General features: G+C 35.0%; 1 protein-coding gene and 1 long non-coding RNA gene across 3 annotated transcripts in view; one reads left to right on the top strand and one right to left on the bottom strand.

Annotated features, from left to right (window-relative positions):
* The window catches only part of LOC150075164 (uncharacterized), a 170,295-nt gene extending 166,429 nt beyond the window's left edge, over window positions 1–3,866 (top strand). For both annotated transcript variants that reach the window (XR_016547912.1, XR_016547913.1), the window contains one exon: window positions 3,722–3,866. This is a non-coding gene — a long non-coding RNA (uncharacterized LOC150075164). The remainder of the gene's footprint in view (window positions 1–3,721) is intronic.
* qless (decaprenyl diphosphate synthase subunit 1 qless) overlaps window positions 1–24,903 on the bottom strand; it is a 216,008-nt gene that overhangs the window by 9,281 nt on the left and 181,824 nt on the right. The window contains exons 9-10 of the mRNA XM_090389078.1: window positions 15,920–16,000; window positions 3,900–4,019 (exon numbers count right to left, since the gene is read on the bottom strand). Coding sequence (XP_090245204.1) covers window positions 3,900–4,019; window positions 15,920–16,000 — 201 coding nt within the window. The remainder of the gene's footprint in view (window positions 1–3,899; window positions 4,020–15,919; window positions 16,001–24,903) is intronic.

Here is a 24,903-nt window from a genome sequence, read left to right as displayed (position 1 = left end):
GAAGATGGAATTATGGTTCTAAAGTGGAAAGATAAAAGGGATGCTTTAATGTCAAGCACGAAGCATGGCAATTCCATGGAAAATTTTATGAACAGAGGAAAAGAAGTTTTTCAAAACCTGCCGTGGTAAAGGGTTATAAGCAGGGGAAAGGGGTTTATTGATTTATCTGACCAAATGTGTGCATACTCATCATATTTGAGATGAACATAAAGTTATAGGTATTGTAAATTACATTCGAGCAAATACATCATGACATTGCCAATTTTGCAACTTGCTTCAGCTTGATGATGAAACATTCAGCATGGATCTGCCATATCATTCTAAAGTGCACTGGTTGTCCCAAGGACAAATATTTGTCAAACTTTTATCTTTGCAAAAACAAATCACAAGCTTTCATGAGGAACTGAACCAGTGTGAATTGTCAAAAGTGGAATTCTGCAGAGATATTGCATTTTTGTATAATTTGTAAAATAATAAGGAGTTTACCTCAATATAGTATGTAGAACACTTCTGTATGATACTCTCCAGATATTAAAAAAATCTGAAAACTTACATTAGAGTAACAAATAATTAAAAATAAATTGAGTTTTATTGGGTTAAATTTAACACAGTTAAATAAGAAAATTAAAAGAATTAATTTCGCAATTTTTTCGTTAAAATTCTTTTAATTAATTTTATTTTTAATTGCGTTAAATTGAGTTTTTTTGGGTTAAATTGATTTTTAATTATTTTTTTACTCTGAGGTTTTTTGATTTTTTCGTTTTAATTTCTGGAGAGTATTATACGGAAGTGTTCTACATACCATATTGAGGTAAACTTATTATTTTACAAATATTGATATCAACGTAGAACGTATTGAGCATTACAGCTCTGGTTCATACTATCTAATTCATTTTTGTGTAATATAATGTCAAAACAAAATGAACTGATTATTTTTTTGCAAGGTAAAACCAAACCTAAATATGATATGTGGCTTAAAATACAGGCATTTCGAAAAAAGCTGACCTTTTTCCAAAACCTTGCTTACTCGATCGGAACTTTCAGCTGAACACTTTCCTGAACTGGTAAAAGTAACTAATGAACAGGATACAAACAAATCATTAAGGAAATGCAACATGAAAGAATGCACAGCTGTTCTAGACTTCCTGACTGAAGAATACAATGAAAGGTTTGCTGATTTTGAGAAACATGATCTCGCACTGAAACTAGCTTTTCAACCCACACCTGATGACTTCGATGGAAATAATTGAGATTTCAGAAGATATCTGACACAAAGAAGGATCCTCTCCAAATATGGAAAAATGCTGCTTAATACCCGCATCTACGTCAACATGCTCGTCGAATACTATCTTGTTTGTTTTGGCACAACCTGCTGTTGTGAATCAACATTTTCATATATTACACAAATTAAAACAAGCTTGAGATGTCATATAATGGAGGACTTGGAGGACCAAGTAAAACTATGCTCAATATGTTGGAACCAAATATCAGACTACTATCTGGCATTAAGCAGTTGCAAAAAAGTCATTAAATGGTTTGTTGTCTAAGTTCGTCTATTTTTAGTTTTGTTATATTTACTAAACAAATGTCTTTGCTAATTTTTTTTGTTTAAATTCCTTATACACATAACAGGCTGTAATTAAAATTATAAATATGCCAACACAAATATAATTTTTTTTTTTTGTATGTATTTAATTCTCAGCATGCAGCCTAATAGTATCTTGGTTGAATAAAATATAGCTTTCCAATGTAAAAAGTTCTCCACCCCTGGCCTACACCATCTACATCTAAAACGAGACATCTTGAAGGAAGTGGAAGGACAGAAAAGAGTTACATGAAAGAGGTGCATCATCGTTACAAAAATTTAGTTAGAGATAAAAGAACTCCTTACGCTCGATTACACTGCAAAAAAGTTAATACCATTTGTGAACTTTGCAAAATACCAGTGTATATATCATTTTTTGAAAAAGAACAGATTCATCAGCAATAACACACTAGATCCATAAGTTGTCAATTGTTTTGATTAATTTTTTATATTGGAATACTAAGATTCAGTTGAATGAAAAATTTGTTTTCTATTTTTTTTTTTTTTTAAATATGTTTATGAATGAGTTCTTTTTTTTAACTTAATTGTGTAAGAAATAATGTTAAAAACATAATAAATCGCTTATCACAAATCAAAATTTAGATTTCTACATGATCATAAAAAAGGAAACATACTAAAACTGCCCAACTAATGTCACACCAAGGGACCAGTTTACATAAAATCCATATAACTCATGTATATGGGTGACCACACAGTTCTGAAGACAAAAACACGTGACCCACCCCACCGGTGAACATGCAGGCTGTCAAATGAAAAAAGAAATGTCTCGCCAGCATGGTGCACTCAATGTGTTAAAACTTAAAATTTAATCTTTACCTGATGTTTGCTAACAGTTATTTGTTAACTAATTCAATACTAAACCTTAACAAATAAATGTGTAATAAAATCAATAACTTTAGGTAAAGTAAACAAGTCACCATAATTTACCACTTCTGTTGTCTTTACAGTCACTGAAAGGTACCACGAAATGTCTGAGAATAATCTATAATTCTTCAAGAAATTAAAGGAAGATTACATTCCATGCAGGGTTAAGTGCTCATTACTTCACCATCTTGCAGTTTTTGATATACCTGTGCACTATACTGCTAAAAGAATATTTAAGTTAAAAATTGGCATGAGGCAGCAAAAATTTTGTCATCACTGGACTATGGGAGACCACACTAGTGACCAGAGAAAAACCATTTTTTCAATAAGGCCAAATTTTGAAAACTCTTCATGTGGTGGTATATTTAGCAAAATTGCCAGGTTACTTAAGCATCCATTGAGACTTGGTTGAAAATGGCATTCCAAAAACTTCTGTGGTTTGGTATTGGGGAACCTTTGGATAATATAAGTCACAGGACAATTTTTTGGTTTTCTCCTCCAAAAATTAAAATAAAAAGGCACATCTTATAGTGGGGGAAAAAAAAAAAAAACAAATAAAACAACACAGTATATACAACTTTGTTTAAACAAAAAATTTATTTTAAATTGATAGACTAGACTAGGTTAAGTACCAAATCCATGAGAAATGTATATCCTGTAATACAGTCAAATTAAAAACAATTTTCTATATATCAAGCAGTCATCAAATATGTGCTCAAAGTTATAGCTAGTCTAGCAAATGAGTTTGATAATGCAATTTAAGTACTGGAATTTTTCTTTACAGACAGATTATTACATTGGTATTATAAATGTTGATGGCTTAATTAGAAGCTATACATTTTCAGTTTCTTTCAGTGCTTTGCTGTGAAGAACTATAAAACTCAAGTTGAAGTATGTTAATGATGAATTTCTCTTTTATGCCAAGATAAATATACTACTACTCATAATTTCAGTAGTCAAAGATTGGAAGAACGTTATGGGTCGTGCAGCCTCAATTATTATAGTATCTCTGTGTGCAAAATATTTAAGTAAAGGCACTTTTAGAAACGATGTATGTTTTCAATTTACAAGAAATGGAACTTCAGTACAACTGGATTTTAACGAACAGTGATTGAGGAAGAACTAGATTTTTTCTTCCATTTAAAATCCATTCTAATATAATATTTATTTAGTTCATGATTCTATACAGATATGAATTATTATCAACAAAATATTTCATTTGTGGGTAATAAAATTTTTCTTTTTTTGCAGCCTAAAACCAAATGTTCGTTGCAGAGAGTGATGAAACATCATGACAAGATAAAAGGCTGCCACATTCTTACTCATGATTTTCTTAGTTTTCTACACTGCTAATTTATTATTTTTCTTACAAATAAAATTTACAAGGACTTTATAATACTTTTATACATCACTTGCTTCTGTTTAGTACCTTTTCTGTTATGGTAATAAGAGCCCTTTTCTCGGCAGAATCTGTGATCATAGATACGTGTCTAAGAGCCTCATCACAGTGTTTTCTTGCAAGCATTTTTGTATGTGCTAGACCATCACTCTAAAAATCAAAATTTAAAGTAAAATCTTACAAGTGTTTTATTCATTGAAACAATTTTTATTTTTAGCATATTTAATAGTACTAAATTATTATCATTACAAAAAATTATTAAATGTTTCTAAATCAAAAATAAAATCATTCATAATGAATAAATTAACAATATGTTGACTTTTTTTTTTTTTTTTTAAACTATCGAAAACAATACATTATATTATTATTAATGTTTTTCTAGTGTGTACATAAAGGGATTACCTGTTATTCTTAATTATGATTAAAGTGACCAGACATCCCAGATTATGCAGGACAGTCCTGGATTTCAGTCGTTTGCCCCACATTGCAAACTGTCCCAGATTGGACATGTAGCATCCATACTTATTGGCAAATCATTTGCATTATGTTTGCCAGGAACCAATGATACAACGGAAAGTCCCCCCCCCCCGTAGTAAATAAGCTGTGGATATCAACAAAAACACAACTGACCGTAGAAACGCTGAAAGCAGTACTAAGAGTTTAGTGTAATTTTGATAATCCTTGTGAAGAATTTTATGAAGAAATAGCAAATAATGAATTATTAAGAAAAATTCACTCACTGGAAAAATATATTTAATTATATTATTTAATTTTTCTTCTTTTTATTGTTAAAAGTATGTATTTTTATTATTTCACAGAAAAAACTTAACCTTTTTTTTTCACTAAACAAAAATGAAAATAGATTAAAAACATGACCCCTCCAATAAGTGTTCCCCCCTCAACTATTTTACTCAGTTCACATCCTTCACGCAAACTCCTGTTCGTTACGTAGCGTACCATGGGGGTATCGTATACTGAATTTCAGCCCTCTTGTGAAAACAAAACAAATAGGCTTTTTTTTTTTTTTTTTGAAGTGTGATATTTTATTTTATAAGTTTAGTTCAAAGAAGTATGTGCATTTAATTTATATTTTGTATGTGAATATTTTTTATATATATATAAAAAAACCCCATGTATATATTGTTTTTAGGGGGTTGAAAATCCTCCCCGCCCTTCCCCCATATGTCCTACATTGGAATACTAAGGATATGTTTTATTCAAAGTTTTTAATTGATGTTTTGAAAATACAATTATTCAAATCAGATCACTGGCTGGTACAGAAACTGAAACATCCTGTCCACATTTTCTGCAGTATAAAAAAAATTAAAACATTTTTAACAGAGACAGTTCAAAGAACTTTCCAAAAGGGATTCTTGATGCTATGCAAATACTTTATCACATATTAAATTATCAAATCATGCTACAAATAAGAATATTTGCTGAACTTCCTCCTTTTTGATCGAAAAAGTTTAACACAGCTGTGGTTTGCATTTCATTTATGTTGTTTACAGGTGATCTGCTTATAATTTCTTCTAAAAACTTATTTGAGAAGTTGAAGTAGCTCTGAAAATGTCAACCCTAACAAAATATTTCTATTAAAATCTCTCTTTTAGAGAAAATTGAGAAAGTATATTTTTACTTCAAATTTTATGCAACATATATTCATGACGTACTGCTTGGCCACTTTATTAGGATCATGAACTAATATTGTGTTGGATCATCACTTTTCAACAAGGTGTTGAAAAGTGATGAGGAATGTTAGACTATTCGCATAACAAAATCTCTGTTTATAAATTCCTGGAGTGATGGGAGCAGAAATTGTGCTGATTCATAGTGTTCTCCAGTTTGATGCATTTTTCATGATATACCCTTGTAACCAAGGGTATATCATGAACATGCCCTATATACCATTACACCTCTACCAGTGCATCATGGTTTCCTCCACATATGCACTCTTCCGTGAAGTTAATTTTGTCTCACAGGATCACCTTACTCTCCTGCATCTATCCTTTAGGTTCCCAGCACTATTGCAGAGATCAGTGGCTTTCATGAAGATCTATTCCTGTAATGTGTTCTTTGTATGGTTCATTGCAAGTGCATGTACTAATGATCCAAGGGTGCCATTAAATGAAGAAGTTGATTGTGCTTTATAATCCATTGCAGATATTGAGTGCCTCACTCCAACTTACATTTTTGGTTGCAGATATGTCTGTTCATGGATGTCTTCTGGGCATTTTTTCATTCATTAAAGACTCAAATGATACTAGTCTATGGACACTTGACAAGAGCAGTTGTAAAACCTGCCAAATGCATACTACACAATCATACCTCTTTCGAAGTCTGTGAGATCCTGTCTGCTCATCCTTACTGGGGAAATACTGGCACTAGAATTTATGGCTCATATTTTGTGCACATAGTTCAAATGTCCATGGTGGAGGTTTGGGCCACTAATCAAGTGGCAAGGGTGTGTTTTAATGAAAGCATATAATAATTTAAAAATATACAATTCATACGAGGGAGAAGCATATGCTCTTCCTCCAAACTGTTGATATGGTATAGTTATGGAAACTAAATTTTCTGTTTTTACTATAAACGTTTAACTAAATAAATAATAAAGGAAAGAAACACAGAAACAAATTGGTTTAGCAAATATTGGTGGCTGTAAAGCATTACATACCATTTGAATATAAAATAAGAATATGCCAGTTCACATTATTAAATTTGAATTAATTGGCACTTTTTCTTATACCAGTACATGACTACAGTAACAAATTATGAAAGGGGAGGGCATAAATTGGTGTAAAGAGCATTGCAAAAGGAATGCACTCCTAAAATAATTTAGAAAAAAAAAAAAAAAAATGCCAATTAATTCAAATTTAACATTGCCCCTTGATGGCACCATGTCCAAATTACGTGAAATAACACTTAACACTATAAACGGAGATGAAAACCAACCACAACAATGTGACCAAAAGTGTAATAAAATAAAATTATACCAACCAATGTGCCCCATCTCACTGGATGGCCACAAAGCGAACAATGGCAAAGGAGTTGCTGCATGTTTAATGTTCAAAATGCAGTGACTCCTCAACCAACATAGCTACAACAATGAATTTGATATCATATACAGTAGTCCCCCCTATCTGTGGGGGATAGGTTCCAAGACCCCCCCAGGAGATGCCTACAACCACTGATAATACTGAACCCTATATATATATATACTATATTTTTCCTATACTTACATATGATAAAGTTTAATTTATAAATTAGGCACAGTAAGAGATTAATAAAATAGAACAATTATAACAATATATTGTAATAAAAGTTAACCGAATGTGGTCTCTCTCTCTTTTTCTGGCGCAACACTGTGCTGTCAATCTGAACATGTTTTCTGTTCATGTCTTCCACCCGCAAATTTTCCATCTTAACTAAGCACTTATAATGTGGCAGTAACTTTTGGCAGCACTGTGGCAGTAACTTTTGCAGTTTGAGGTACGACAGCAAAACAGGCATGAATTTCTTTTTCCTTCTTTACAATTTCAGATTGTGAAGAAGGAAAAGGATAGAAGATTGCGCTTTGGGGCCATTATTAAATAAAATAAGGGTTACTTGAACACAAGTACTGTGATACTGTGACAGTCAATCTGATAACCGAGATGGCTACTAAGTGACTACCGGGTGGGTAGTGGATACGCTAGAAAAAAGGGATGATTCACGTCCCAGCGGGACGGTGCAAGATTTCATTACAATACTCAGAACGGCATGCAATTCAAAACTTATGAAATGTTTATTTCTGGAATTTTCCATTTAATATTTTCAGACTGCGGGTAACTGAAACTGTGGATAATGGGGGGGGGGGACTACTGTACTTAGATTTCAGTAAAGCTTTTGACATTTCATATGAAAGACTATTGTATAAATTGGTTATTGTTGTTGTTATTTGGTTTTTAGGAGCATTGGCAACTAAGGCCATATTGCTCCGGGATATGCGGTGGTCATTCCCTGACCTTTCCGTATTTGGTGGTGACGGGCTCGAACCCCGGTCTAATCAAGAAGCATGTGCTACGCACTGCTGCTCCTTCCCACCTGGCTACGGAGGCGCCTGTATAAATTGGAGCAGTGTGACATTGGTGGCAAGTTACTGCTATGGATAAAAGGATTGTTGATGGCATAAGAAGCACAGGGTGATTATAAATGGGAACTGCTCTTCTTGGATTAATGCTATTAGGGAGCCCTTCAGGGTTAACTGCTGGGTCCCTTACTGTTATTAACAATATTGAAGGTATATTGTTTGTCTAAGTTTGCAGGTGATACTAGGGTTGGTTAATGACCAGAATTGAGGCATACTACTTGCAGAAAGACAGATAAATTAGGCAGACAGGCTGCAAAGTGGCAATTGAGGTTTAACATTGGTAAATGCATGGCACTCAATATGAGCAGCAGTAATCCCAGAATAACATACCAATTAGGTGATACCACACTCAAAGTGGTGGAAAACAAATGAGGTTAAAGAGTAATTGTATAGTCCAATGTGAAGTTCTCTGAGCAGTGCAGACTGCTAGAACAGCTCAATGGGCTTTGTCATTGATATATATATATAGAACTTTGCCAGCAGGGACAAGGATATAATTTGAATTGTATAAGGCAATGTTTAGGCAAGATCTTGAGTACTGCATACAGATCTCTTGGAATGAAAGCAGAAGAGCAATCAGATTAATCAAGAACATTAGGTAGTCTTACCCCAAAAAAACTTTTGGTTCTGCAAATTGCTGTACAGCAGGCCCCCGTTACAACGTGGTTCGCTTTACGCTGATTCGCTATAATGCTGTCACAGATCACTATAACGCTCTTTTACAGATTGCATTTTTGGCATATTTAACAAAAATAGTTTCATTTGATGGAGTCGATAGCTTGAAAATGAATAGCAAAACAGCATTAAAACGTTTCCACGCCAACTTGAGAAATTTTCTCGCACGCTAATTTAATTGCAGTACAGTGACTTGTTATGTAGTTCCGAGATGAACATTTTAAAAAAATGATCAACTATATTGTTTGTAATATTTGCGTTATATGCATTTATCCGAAGTCTAGTCATCATATCATATTAGTCATCACCGTATTAGCCATCGTGCGAAACGGACAGTTTACTTGAATATTGTATCATAATTAATGCAACCAACACAGTTACATTTTCGAAGAGTTAATAATGGCCGATAAGAACAAAAAAGCAACAACGTCTGGGCGCAGTACGAAGACTATAAATGTAAGAAAAAGACTAAATTTGAAAATTAAATTAGACGTTTTGAAGTGAATCGATTCCGGTCAAAGACAAGCGGATGTGTGCCATAACTTAGGACTTGCAAGTTTAACTGTAAGAATAATTTTTAAAAAAATAAAGAATTAATTTTAGCAGCGGGAAAGATAGCTGTTCCACTGCAAGCTACTAGGGCTAGGCTGGCTATTAGGATTGAAATGGAAAGACTTTTATCTAATTTTATTGAAGATAATATCCAATGCAGAATTCAGTTAAGTTAAATATTATTTAAAAAAAAAAAAAAAGTGAACGAGATTAGCCAATATGATGATATGAAGAAAACTCACCTAAAAAAAAAAAAAATGTTGAACCATTTAAAACTAGTAAGGGCTGGTTGAATAGATTTAAAATCCAGGGAGAAGCCGCAAGTGCAGAAGGAGCCGAAACTTTTGGGTGGTAATTAAACTGCGGGGGATTTAAAATTAATACCCCTTTTAGTTTATTTGGAAGAGGGCCAAAGTTCAACCCAAAACTGACACATTTTTCATGATTAAATTCATCAATTAAATTAAATCAATTTAGATCAATTAAATTCATGATTTTAATTGGAATTTTAAGTTTAATTTTGATACGTAAGTAGTTACCACATAATTATATACGTATGTAATGTAGAATATTTTATATGTACAAATATTTGAATATTAAATATTTTGACTGACATTTGTGCATCTTTTCACTACCATTTATTATTGATTAGGAAATATCCTATGGCACCGACCGCAACTCACAAATACATATGTTACCTTATGGGAATGCGGTGCTCGCTTAGTGCGGATTCACTTAGCGCTCTGTTCTTACAGAACGAATTATCAGCGTTAAGCGGGGGTCACCTGTACTTGTAAACTAGACACATGTGAAGGGACTTGATTTAAGCATTTAAGGTTTTAAATGGTAAATTTAATGATGATATTCTAACTCTTTCTCGGACTTTTTCACATGGACACAAACCGAGAAAGGATAGATGCAGGATAGGTGAGTGAAAATTTGCTTTCAGCCAGAGAGTAACATTGTTGGAACAAGCTACCATCTAGTGTTGTGGAAGCAGGTAACTTGAATGAATTTCTGAGAAAGAATTACGTATATTATAAAAGATGAAGTGGGTATTTTTTTTGACAAAAGAATTTAATTTTTGCCGCTTATCTATAGTATTTAAGGTTGATAAAATGATATGTGCCAGTCCAGAAATTGAATATTATTATTATTGCATATCCACATAGTTAATTGTGGGTACATGGGCATACACATTATTTGAAAAGAAACAAACTGAATTTGAATTTTAAAGCAGCACAATTTTATTAGTTTTACAATGGATTACATATATATTCTCATCCCTTGGGTAAAAGATAGCTCAGGTTATCATAAACCATATACAGATTCTATTAATTATCATATTATTAATGTAACTGATCACAGTCATGCGATTCAATAATCTATTATTTAAAGAACATTTCATAGGACATATGTTCATTAAATAAATGTACTTAATGTAAATGTACTATTACATTAAGAGGCAAAGTGCATTTTTAATAACTAAGTAACATTTTTTTGTGCTTATATTAAAATGGAAAGTATCTATTTTAATTAGGTAATGGTATCCATTTATATATTTAAGATAATTTCAAAAAATAAGTGTAAAAAGGTCAACAAAATTTGCAGAGGAAATGAAGGAAGATTTGGTATGAAGGTTGATAAAGTATGCCATTCAATAAGATTTGAGACATGAGCTTACACAGGCCAAGATTAAAACTGGATCAAATAATACATATATAAATGTAGATGTTACTGCAAAGGAAAAAAAAAGTTATTTACAGTTTATCGTTTTTTTAAAATCAAAATTCAATCCTACTTTAATATTCCGATATAAGGTCAAAATAGGAGGTAAAAAAAAAAAATCACTCCAGATCATGTACATCTGTCCAGAAACCTGCTGCAAAAGGGTTAAATCATTTAAACAAAAATAGCTCACATGCCTTATTAGTACTTTTCACCATAGAATTTGTCTCATATGGTATCTGTTAGCTAGTATTAGTAGTAAATAGTGAAAAAAGATTTAGATTAAATGATCAATATTTATTATGGACGGTCAATGTATTATAACAGTAATCTCTACCACATTTGTTGAAATGTGGTCCACTGATATATAAATCTCATCCTCTATCACTTAGATGGTATATACAAGTGATTAAAGTTATCAGTAATTAATATTTAAATTGTACCTGAAATAACTGTTGCACAAAATTCATTATCATTCATTATTTCACTTAGACTTTAAAACAAGATATGGAAAATATGGTATTAAATTTCTTTGTCTGTAAATAATCACAATGAGCATTACCATTTCACAAACTATATCAATTATTTAGTATGAGAATAAATGATACAAGGAAACAAACAAATAAAAATGCCTTTGCTATTCACTGATTTTATATTTGCACCCCTTGGTTCACTCTTATATCTCCTCCCAGTGAGAATATGCTTTCAACATTCATTTTACTGATTCTCTTCAGGGCCTTATAAAGATGTCTAGTTGCCAAGCTTGATATAGTTTACATCTTCTATATTGTTCTCTGTGGGGCCACTTAAAAAAATCCTCAGACCATCTAGTTACTCTTTTTTGAATCCTCTGTACAAGGTTTTTTTTCCTTCTTTCCCAAGTGCAGCCTCCAGACTTAAATATGATTTCAAGTGTGATCTTATACAGAGAAATAACATCCTTTTCCCAACTTTCAAAGATGTGGCAAATTATTGGCAGGACACTACATCTTTCTGGCCACCTGTTTACATCGCAGTGGAATACAAAGTTATAAATACATAAAACTTTGTATTTCGTTGTATCATAACCTTAAGGGTTTTTTTTTTTTTGTTTTGAACACCTTTAACTACTCCCCTTAGTCTGTAAGTTATTTTTGGGTTTCTATTTCATAAGTGTTTAGTTGCCATTTTTTCATACCATATTTAACTTGTTCCAATCATTTTGAAGCAATGTAACTTCTCCTGTACTTCCATGTCATGTCATTAAGGAAGTTAGAGCAAGAGGGTGCCCCAGCACTGATTTCCATTTGCTACACTAGCCCATTGTGAAGCATGTTTGTTTTTGACTACCCTTTTACTCCTAACCTTTAGCCAACTGTTGATCTTTCCTGTTCCAAATATGTCATTATAGGGAACACAAACAGCAATGTAATGTCAGGAAAATGGCCTGTGGTAATTCACCAAATCTTATTCACAATATTTTAAACAGAAATCATAAAAGTATGATTTCTATTTAAAAAAAAAAAAAAAAAAATAGATGGAGCATTCCACACTTTTATCCTTAATCTTTTGTTTTGATGTAAGGGGAGTTTTGCATTCTGCAAATCAGTACAATGCACTGTGGGGCACAGTGCATTGATTTGTAAAATGTATGCTACACACCTGTGCTCCTGCAACAAATTTTAAATTCTTGATATTTACTATTTAACTATTTTTAGACCAGTTTTGTTATTGATAGTACTGACTTAAGTGTTAATATTTATAAAGTAACATACTCGTACATTATTTGTCCTTGGAATGTGTCGTGTGTGGGTGTGGGAGAGAATCAGTTCTACAATAAAGTGTAACTTTAAATAAAACATCACTGTATAATATAATTTTCTGAATTTTTTTGTATACAATTTGTTCTAAATACTAAGTGGTTTAAGATTAATGTTCCAGTTATGAGTTGTACATCCAGTGCTATTTAAAATGCTCCATGAAAGACTGCTGTACAAATTACAGCAATGTGGCCTTAAGGACAAAGTACAGCTATGACTAAAGGGATGGTTGAGTGGAAGAAGAAAGTGAGTGGGTATTAATGGGGTCTGCTCTTCTTGGACTAATGTTATTAGTGCTCCCAAGGTTCAGTGCTGGGCCTGTTGTTTTCAGTATTTATTAATGATATTGATGAAGGTATATCAGGCTAAAATTTCTAATTTGCAGAGTGGTTAACGACGGCATGCTACTGCAACAGGATCTAGAAAAATTAGGTAGATGGGCTGAGAATTAGCTATTGACGTTTTAACATTGACAAATGCAAGGTACTGTATATGGGTAGAAGTAATCTCCAAATAACATATCAACAGTGTAGTACCACACTCAGGGTAGTGGACAATGGGGGGGGGGTAATTGTGAAATCAGATATGAAGTTCTCTGCAGATGGGCTGCTAGTACAGCTCATGGAGTTTTGTCAATAAATACACAGAGGAAGTAAGGAGGCCAGCAGATTGGCATTTTGCAAATCAACACAATGTGCAGTCAAGCCACAGCAATAATCAAAGAGGCGATTATTTTATTGTATGTGACAATGGTTAAGACATTTTAATTACTGCACAGAGGTCTAGAAGCCTCATTTTAGAAAATGATGTGCATCTGTTGGAATCGGTGCAAAGTAGAGCAACGAGATTAGTGACAGAAACAAAAGGGTACTTTTATCAAGAAATACTTCAGTTCTGTAAATTCCAGCATCTGGAAAGTAGACAAATGTGAAGAGAACTGATTGAAGTGTGTAAGGCCCAAATGCATTGAGTAAACGGCCGACCGGGCTAGCCGAGTGGGTAAAGTACCTGCCCGGCAACCCAAAGGTCGCGGGTTCGATTCCCGCCTCGGGCTTGGATCAAAGTACTGCAAAAACCTTGGAAGGTGCAATATGGCCACAGAAGCCGATGCGCCAACAACTACCAAATCAAAATCGATTGAGTAAACTAAATGTTGGTGCATTCTTACTTTTGTTCAAACAAAATACACACAAGGTGGCATATATTTAAATTGTGGAAGGATAACTGCAGGATAGATGTGTATAAATTTGCTTTTGGTAGTGATAAAGGTTTTTTTTTTTTTTTGTCAATTCTATATAAGCTTGGTTTCTTATAATTTACTAATACTAAAATAGTAATTTTTTTCTATTGTGCTTAGGGGAAAGGTGAAAAAAAGAAACATGATGAAATTAGAATATAATGAATACTGGCAGATGTTTTGATCCTTTCTGTTGATTTTTGTTTTTCAAAATTTTATATTAATGTCTAATTTTTTTATATAGCCCCAAACTGAGAACCTCTTATTTCTAAAAACAAGTAACTTCTGATTTATTGTATCCTGTTGTATAAGGTAATGGTTAGGCTACAACTTGAGTACTGTATACAGGTCTGAAAGCCTCATTTTAGGAAGGATGTGGATCTGTTGGAATGGGTGCAGAGAATGGCAACAAGATTGGTGAGGGGACAACAAAAGGGTGCCCTTACCAGGAAAGGTTTTGCAAGGAAGGTTGGTTGTTGGTTGAATGTGTAGAGAGGGTGGTTGATTGTTGGGTAGTTTGAATAAATTCTGGGATTAACTAAATAAATTGTTAGAGATGACAGACAAGTGTGTCGGTTTTTTTCCTTCTAATGATGTATATAAGTTTTTTTTGCATCATTTGTCACTACTATTACTCCTAATAATAATATTGCTTTTCTTCTTGCGGCAGTAGTAGTATGCAAATTTAATGGTGGCTGTGGCCAATCTGTGGCTTTTCTATGCTGTGTAGTTTGATTTATGTATTGAACTAGTTTTGTTGTTTATAAATAGGTAAAAATAAATTCAGATAACAAGCATCATCCCCAAAGGAGCATGATAAATTTAGATCTCTAAGTTCAAGAGACATTTAAGTGCAGAAGTTCTGGCAAGTTGATAATGATTTACATGTAAAGCATGAGTCAACCAGGTATGATCTATGTGAGTCCTTGCAAGTAATTCTTCTTCTTGCCTGCTCAGTCTGAAACTAGAGTTCCACAACTGGAGATTTTGTTTTTTCTGGAGTTTATTATTTATTGGGGTTTGCCAAAGTAATATCCAATATTTTTAAAAATGGCATAGTTTTTGTTATATCTCATACTGTGAATGCCTTCACGAGTTGCCCTGATATTGCACTGCCTCCAATAAGCAATACTTCACCACTGGAGAAGACTAAATGTTACTTATTCTGGGTGGCGGTATCCGCCGAGAATCCACTGTTGCAAGTAGTTCAATACCAGGGCAACTCATTGTGAAGGCATTCACAATATGAGATATAACAAAAGCGATGGCATTTCACCTTCTTCAGTGATTTACTACACACTAAAAAGATACTACGCACTAACTTGTTCGATTAGTGAATTTTCAGCGCTAAAACCATTTTAGTATAAACATTTTGATATAATGGAAGTGACATACTGCAATTGTTTTCACTGGTATCCATAATTAGATACATCAGCCACGTTAAGCGTTAAATTCTGATGGTTGTGAACAGTTCTGAATTACTTAGTGATTTGCTGCTCTGTCTTATTGTAGTCGTGACCTTTTTAAGTTATGTTTAAACTCCAAAGGAGCTCATTCTTCGAACTTGATAATGAGTTTAATGAACAGAATGTTAAGCAATTAGAAATCTCAATTTAAAAATGTTTCCCATAGGCAGAGTAAAATATTTATAAATGCTGAAATAGTACTTAAAAGTGATATTTAACTTATGTGTATCTTTTCAATTTTATTTGTGTAGTTAATATTTCATATCCTTAGGTCATTTTCCCTCATAAAAAGTTCTACACCTCCACTCCCTTGGAAAACTTCTTATCCAAGTTCTGCATATAAACAAAATAACTTGCATATCAGATCTTATTTTTATCAAAAAATTAGATCTGATATGCAAGTTATTTTGTTAATAATATTAGAATTAGAAGAATAAATATGTCAAAGTTTATTTTGCTACCTTTAGAACAGCCTCATATGCCTGCTCCACATCACCAGGCTCAGAGAACCTTCTCATAATCATGGGATTAAGCTCAGGAAACTGGAAAAGAAGTAAAAATCTGCTTACTAGCTCATCTATATTATATGAATGCGAAAATTTTAGTTAATCAAAAATATAAATATACTCATATCAACGGATGTGAAGTACAACTTGTTTTGATTCCAACAAACATTTTCTAATAAGTTTTATAACTTTGTAACAATATTGAGTAAAACAATATTAAGTGTATTTGGGACTGAGTAGGGTAACAGGTGTAGTTGCCTTTGGTGTCATGACTGAGGCACTGCATTTTATTTTTTTATAATAATATTGCAATATATTAAGAATTTATTGAAATATATTCTTTATTTATTAGTATTAACCCCCTTCCCAGAACGTTTTTTTCCTGAAAATGTGCGATAATGGATCAACTTTTTTTATTTTACAGATTGAAAGTATGCATAATGCGAATACTCATTGTATAGTTTTTTGTTTTTTATAATTTTTTAGTAGAAAATAACACGAGTAATTTGGGCTATCCCGAATTATCTTGTGTATGCCGAAAAGTGTGCAAATTATACAGATTTTTAAAATAAATTAGTGCTTGTGCTAAACGAAAGGAACAGAAAAACAAAAAAATGCAAACTTAATTTTTATTCCCTGAAAGACAAATTGAATTTTATAAAAAAAAAAAAAAAAAACGGAATTTCATGAAAAACAAACAGTAATTTTACTTGGTGTGGTAGGTCTTGAAGCAAGGAGTGATGCAAAGGGCAATTTCACACATGTAGCGTGTCTCCTTTCAAATTTTCTTGCATCTCTGTTCTGCTTTTTGGAGCATACCCAACAAGTTCTAGTTGGAAACTTCTTCTCAGTTGGTGGAATATCAATGGGGTAATGGCCTGGTGAATAGCAAGTTGGGTGAGATGTCGAGGACAGTCTTCCCTTTCTAACTGGTGGAATTTGCGGGTGATATTTCTTGATAATTTCATCAATCAGGTCCAATCTGAAATTGTGGCTTTATACAGTAGAAATGAATTCCACACAGCTAAGTCCATTAGGTGAAAGAAAACCTTCCTGTAGTATTTTTTAATCCATTTCCTGGGCAGGGAATAGTTCACCAAAATGCTGGTCAACTTTATCTACACTTCCCACGGAAAAGTTAAAGTCGCAAACTACTTTGGGTCTTTTCACTACTCCTGTTTCAGTTTCTATTTCTTCCTGAGAAGGATTATGGACCGTAGATAACAAAACTACATATTTTTTTATCTTTTCAAACGTAAGGCCATGACTTTCCTTCTTTGAAAAGCAGAAATCTCTTGCCTTTTCAGCATTTTGGGCATTTCCTTTCTGTTTAGGCTCACTGTACCATAAACATCAGTTTCTTTGTGATGAGAATATCAACTAATTGGGGACTGGTATAATAACTGTCAACTGTGAGGCAATATCCTTTTCCAAACAGAAGCTTTGTGAGAGTCAAAACTACTTGCGTAGACATTGGAAGACCAATAAAGCCAGGATCCATTTCTGTGCCTTTTCCTACATATATTATGAAAGTCCAAACATAGCCACTTTTGGATTCACACAGCATATAATACTTTATGCCAAACCTTGAGTGCTTCACTGGCAAGTACTGCACCCAACTGAGTCTTCCTTTGTACAGCACCAAGCTTTCATCTATTGTTATGTTTCTTTTAGGAACATTTCTAAGAAGCAATAGACATCATAAATCTTGTTTAGTTTTGAATTTGGGTGCATATTTGCATCATATGACTCATTATCTGAGAAATGAAGGTATTGTTTTATCTTTTTATAATGCCCAAGAGCCATCGTAGTTACAAACATTGTTGTCTCAAGTAATGGCTTTTTTTGACCAGTGCATATATTCTTCAGGCTTTCTCACGATACCTTGCAACATTTTCAGAGCAAAAAATACTCTCAATTCAGCATGCAGCACCAGAGTCCAACTAGAATCATGAGCACCACTTTGTTCTGCAAATTTATTAGTCTCAGAGCACACTAGATTGATTAGTTCTTCATCAAAAAAGTCTATGGGACTTTTTTGATGAATGAATTCAAAGCCTTAAACAATTCAATCAGATCACCTTGCAGTCTTCACATGCTGCAATTTGCACAACTGAAGCCTTTCTTGGTAAAAGCACCCTTTTCTTCTTGCCAATCTTGTTGCATTTCTCTGTACCCATTCCAGCAGCTCTACATCCTCCTTAAATGAGGCCTCCAGAGCTGTACACAGTACTCAAGATGTGGCCTGACCATTGCCTTATACATAGGATAATCACCTCCTTATTCCTACTAGCAAAATTCCTGTCTATCATTGACAAAATCCCATTAGTTGTCCTAGTAGCTTATCTGCACTTCTCGGAAAACTTAAAGCCCTGCTCACCCTCACTCGATAATTTTGAAACTTACAAATGTGAAGAAGCTTATTTTCTTCCCTCCGAATACCTCGTCTAAACTGCAGCCAACAGACTAAGGCATTATCAAGACTTTGAAAATGCACTACCGAAGGCACATACTGAAAAAATTTTTTACTGAGAATAGAAACCAACCACCCAACAGATTCTGTTACAGATCTGCAGGTGTGCATATAAGAGTTGGCAAAAGTGTGGAGCCACAATGAAATGGAAATAATTGATTAAGAATTGTTTCTCAAAAGTAGGTTTTGCTAAAACAGCAATTAACAGTAATGAAGGATGAACTACTCAAAGATATTGAGCAATCTTGAGAAGTACTCCAAGTGAGAGATCAGATCAGTGGAGAAACTGTTAGCATTAGCAGAGGCACACGATGCAAGAAAGCAAGCTTATGCAGCATCAGCAAAAAAAAAAAACTTCCACTTCACCCCTCCGTTCGTTCGAAATACCTGTCCAGCTGAGTCTTAAATTTATTTAGGCTATCAACTTCCACAACAAGGGATGGAAGTCTGTTCCACCAACCAACTACCCGTTGGCTAAAGGCAAATTTACGCACATCTATCCTACATCTGTCTTTCCTCAATTTGAATTTATGCCCTCTCAGGTGATTATTCTGAGCAAGAGGAAGAATCCCATCAGCATTGGGCATGCTCAAATCATTCAAGGCTCTATCAGATCACCTCGCTGGTGCTTAGTCTCCAGACACTGTAATTCACAAAACTTAAGCCATTTTTTGTAAGAGCAATCCTTTGTTCCATTCACTAATCTTGTTGCCGTTCCGGCAGCTCTACATCCTTCTTGAAATGAGGCCTCAAGACCTGTATACAGTACTCAAGGTGTGGCCTGACCATTCCCTTATACAAGGGAATAATCACCTCCTTATCCCTGCTAGAAAAATTCCTGTATATCATTGAAAAGACACCATGAGCTACTCTTGCAGCCCATCTGCACTGCTCAGAGAACTTCATATCTGCCTGCACATATGTAGTACTTTACATTTGTCAATGATAAACTTCATTTGCCATCTCTCAGCCCATCTGCTCAACCTTTTCAGATCCTGTCGCAGCAGCATAGCATCAGTAGTGTCCTTAACAACCTTTGTATCGTCTGCAAACTTGGTCATTAAGCTTGATACATCATCATCAATATTATTTATAAATACAGAAAATAATAATGGACCCAACACTGAACCCTGAGGGACTCCACTAATAACATTAGTCCATGATGAGCAGTGTCCATTGATTACCACTCTGTCTTCTCCCCTTCAACCACCCCTTTATCTATAGCAGCAATTTGCCTCCAATTTGTGCGGCAGTCTTCCATGTGCAACAGTATCAAAAACCTTTCTAAGATCCAAGTATATAATATCAAAGTTGTTCCCTGCATCCAGTTCTTTTGTGACGGCATCATAGTATCCAATCAAATTGGTCAGGCAAGACTTCCCCTTAACAAAACCATGCTGTGTCCGATCTATAACTGAAGTCTTGTCTAGGTGATCCTGCAGTGCTTCTTTAACCAGTGCCTCCATTAATTTTCCTGGAACAGAAGTTAAACTCACAGGTCTATAATTACTTGTGTCAGCCTTTGATCCTCCTTTGTGGATTGGGGTCACATTTGCACATCTCCAGTCTATGGGTACCTCCCCTGAGTCCAAGGAAGCTCTCATAATTATGGCTAAGGGTTTGCTTACTTCCTTTGCTGCCTCCTTTAATATAACTGGATACGTCCCATCCACCCCAGGTGCCTTTCTTGTGTTTATCTTCAACAATTTCTCCTCCATTTTACTCAGTTATTTCAAGATTATCTAGCTTACTGCCAGAGTTGAATACACCTCTGGCATTTCCCTCGCTGAATAACTCCTTATGTGTGAATGTCGATGCAAAATATTCATTTAGTTTGTTAGCTACCTGAGCAGGATCATCAATAGTTGAACTATCGATATCAAGTGAACCAATCTGATTCATCCCCTTCCGTCTAGAGTTTACATAAGTAAAGAACTCTTTGCTGTTTTTCTTTGCATCCCTTGCCAAAGATTTCTCGTAATCTGACTTTGCCTGCCTAACCTCCTTTGTAACTTGGTTACAGATCAACTTGTATCTATCATAGGCTTCTGTGTCACGTGTTAATTTATATGTATCCCACGCATTTTTCTTCTCTGCCATATGTCTCATTAGTTCATCTGAAATCCACTTAGGCCTAAACCTTGAACAATATTTCTTAGTTGGTATGTAAAGCCTAGTAGCTTCCAAGATAAGTTCTTTGAATGCTTCCCATTTTGAATTTGCTGTTGGTAACATCATCAGTTGGTCCCACTGTATAGAATTTAAATACTGTCTCAGACCATCGTAGTCGCCTTTACGAAAGCAATAACCTTTCCCTTTACCCCTGATGGTAGTTACCTCTTTGAGTAAATCCCACTTCAGCACACTGTGATCACTGCCACCTAGTGGTTCCTTTATCTGCAGATTCTTAATGCACGAAGAATCACTACTGATAATCAAACCAAGAGTATTCCTCCCTCTAGTTGCCTTCCGAACATGCTGATGTAGAAAACAATCAGCCAATAAATCCACAAAAAGCCTTGCTAGTGTGTGAATGACCAACCCACAAATTTCTTGTTCTTGACAAATGTTTAAGAGTTGATAGTAGCTGAATATCTGAGTCAATCTACTGTCATAGTAGCTGAATATCTGAGTGACTCCAACATTTTGTCGAGTATTCAAAGAACTAATGACAATATCGACCAAGAGTTGGATGAAAATGTGGGAAATATTAAACTTTCCAAACATGAAATGTTGGCAATATTTGAAACTTTGCATCAGGGCCTTCAGTATGAAGAAAATGCCAGAAAATATATCTGAGTGTTTAAATAAATGCAAAGATTTTTATGAATGCTGTACAGTAAAATCCAGTGTACAACAAAAATAACCAAATATTTTACAAAATAATTCTTAAGTGTACTAATATATTAGTACACTTAAATGTAAAAAATGTAACATTTTAAATGTTATAAAATTTATTCATTCCTACTTATTTCTGGATTTATTTCCCATCTTTTACCACATTTCTAAATGTTGAATTACAGTATTTTTCACTGTTGAAAAGTTCATATATTTCTTTAATGAATTTTTTCAACAAGAGAAGAATTGATTTCGTTATATAGAGGTCCCTATGTAGTTTGGGAATATGTTGGTCAGAGGTGCTTGGCATGTTAGCAATTCCGATTGTAATCCTTTGCATATACAGCCAATCCCTGACTTAAGTAAAGGTTGCATTCCGTGGAACTCTACGTAAGTTAGTATTTCCCTAAATGCTTGGAGTCTGCTGACGAGGCAACTAGTGACGGTCGTGTTCCAAGCTGCTAAGTGGATTTTTCTTATTTATTGATTTGAAATTATTATTTTTCTAAAACTTTTGATTTAAATTTAGTAGTATAACATTATTTTGTGATTTTTTGATTAATTTGGTGTATTTATTCTTTACTCGGCCTTGTAAAAGTATCGGTAAGGGTTTCCACGTGTTCGTAACTACCGCTACCGTTATTAACTTTCCCGCCATTGTGATACCGTACTAGATATACCGTAGGTTATATACCGTACTAGATAGCGTTAGTTGAACTTCGTTAGCAGTTAAATTGTACGTTTAAATAAATACATATAACGACTTAGATTACAAACGTAATATAATTAATAACATAACATAATTAATTAATAAATTAATAGAATCATGACTCAGACCAGAGCAGCAAAGCAAAAGGCTCAAGCTAATGGAAGTGCTGTGGCTCAGAGCAGAACTGAGGGGGGCAGTTGTCCTCTGACTCACGGCCTTATAAAATGCACTGTTTGCTTGATGTTTGCAGAGCAATCGGGTACGGGACATGATACTGCCAAGGGGGATGTCTTTGTGTGTGCGCGATGCAAGGAGTGTATCGATATCAGGCAACAACTCGGCGTTCTTTTGGGCCTATATGAGAGCTTGAAGGACAGGGTGGATGCCCTCGAAGAAACTAAATTGAGGGGCCCATCAAGCTCTCAGCTGCCCACATCAACGCCAGAGCTTGCACTTGGGCATCGCGTGACACAGAGACAACCCCCAAGGCAGAATGCGCTGGTCCCGAAGGAACTAGTAGTTGTTGGTGACTCTATTGTCAGGGAAACGGGGAACATGCTTTGTAAAAAAGATAGGTGGAACAGGACCAGGGTATGTCTGCCAGGGGCAAAGGTTGATGACGTTGTAGAGCGAATATCATCTTTTAAGGGCACAAAAGGTGATATAGTTGTACACGTTGGCACTAATAATATTAAGAGTAGGAGACCGGCAGAATTACTTAACAAGTACAGGTCACTGTTGAACAAAAGCCGAGAATTAGGGTTGAATTTGAAAGTGTCTGCAATTCTGCCCAGACACGATAGGAGGGAGTATATGATGAGAGCCTTGTCGATCAATTCGGCCCTGGAAAGATTGTGCAAGGCTCAAGGGGTAGAATTTTTTTCAGCCTGGACTGTACTTGTTAACAGGAGAGATTGCTTCTACAGGGATGGGATACACTTAAATAGAAAGGGTGCAAGAATATTTGCTGATGCTATCGAGGCAGTGTTAGGTGGGTCGGAAAACTGCTAGCTTGGGGGGAGACAAAGACCAATAGATTGACAGTAGCCACTGGCAGAGGTGAAAGAGATTCTTGCACTGCTTCTATTAGAATGAGCAGAAGCCTGAAAAACAAGATGCATGGTATTTCAGAGACTGCTGGGAGCCATTGTGGTACAAGTAAACACATGGGTTGTGTTAGGGTAGCTAAGAATAGAAACAGGTGCAGGTATACTTGCGTGTACACCAATGCTAGGAGTTTAGTAAATAAATTTGATGAATTTGAGGTATTGCTCAAAACATCGAAGGCAGATATTGTTGGGATATCAGAGACGTGGTGTCACACAGATATAAGGGATGCGGAACTGCAATTTGGGGAGTACAACGTCTACAGAAAGGATAGGAAGGGGGGAGGTGTTATGCTATTAGTTAAGAAACACATAAAAACCAAGGAAGTGAAGCCAGTCGACATCGCTGGACAGTGCAGTGTGGAGTCAGTTTGGTGTGACATAAACATTGGGAGATCAAAATTGAGAGTAGGAGTGTGCTATAGGCCTAATGACTCTGATGAGTATAATAAGGAACTGTACAGGGAAATAGAATGGGCCAGTAAATCAGAGTGTCTTATAATGGGAGATTTTAATTTCCCAGATATTGACTGGAATTTGGGGGCTGGATACTCACACACTAGCAGGGCTTTTGTGGATTTATTGGATGATTGTTTTCTACATCAGCATGTTCGGGAGGCAACTAGAGGGAGCAATACTCTTGATTTGATTATCAGCAGTGATTCTTCATGCATTAAGAATCTGCAGATAAATGAACCACTAGGTGGCAGTGATCACAGTGTGCTGAAGTGGGATTTACTCAAAGAGGTAACTACCATTAGGGGTAAAGGGAAGGGTTATTGCTTCCGTAAAGGCGACTACGATGGACTGAGACAGTATTTAAATTCTATACAGTGGGACCAACTGATGATGTTACCAACAGCAAATTCAAAATGGGAAGCATTCAAAGAACTTATCTTGGAAGCTACTAGGCTTTACATACCAACTAAGAAATATTGTTCAAGGTTTAGGCCAAAATGGATGTCAGATGAACTAATGAGTCATATGGCAGAGAAGAAAAATGCATGGGATACTCACAAATTAACACATGACACAGAAGCCTATGATAGATACAAGTTGATATGCAACCAAGTTACAAAGGAGGTTAGGCAGGCGAAGGCAGATTACGAGAAATCCTTGGCAAGGGATGCAAAGAAAAACAGCAAAGAGTTCTTTACTTATGTAAACTCTAGAAGGAGAGGGATGAATCAGATTGGTCCTCTTGATATTGATGGGTCAAGTGTTGATGATCCTGCTCAGGTAGCTAACAAACTAAATGAATATTTTGCATCGACATTCACACATGAGGAGTTATTCAGCGAGGGGAATGCCAGAGGTGTATTCAACTCTAGCAGTAAGTTACAGAATCTTGAAATAACTGGGAGTAAAGTGGAGGAGAAACTGTTGAAGATAAACACAAGAAAGGCACCCGGGGTGGATGGGATCTATCCAGTTATATTAAAGGAGGCAGCAAAGGAAGTAAGCAAACCCTTAGCCATAATTATGAGAGCTTCCCTGGACTCAGGGGAGGTACCCATAGACTGGAAATGTGCAAATGTGACCCCAATTCACAAAGGAGGATCAAAGGCTGACACAAGTAATTATAGACCTGTGAGCTTAACTTCTGTTCCAGGATAATTAATGGAGGCACTGGTTAAAGAAGCACTGCAGGATCATTTAGACAAGACTTCAGTTATAGCTCAGACACAGCATGGTTTTGTTAAGGGGAAGTCTTGCCTGACCAACTTGATTGGATACTATGATGCAGTCACAAAAGAACTGGATGCAGGGAATAACTTTGATATTATATACTTGGATCTTAGAAAGGCTTTTG

Source organism: Mastigoproctus giganteus, chromosome 14 (genome assembly GCF_048544385.1).
Source record: "Mastigoproctus giganteus isolate SK-2022 chromosome 14, ASM4854438v1, whole genome shotgun sequence".
Taxonomy (NCBI): Eukaryota; Metazoa; Arthropoda; class Arachnida; order Uropygi; family Thelyphonidae; genus Mastigoproctus; species Mastigoproctus giganteus.
Note: the sequence above shows the minus strand (reverse complement) of the source record. Positions and strands in the feature narration are given on the sequence as shown.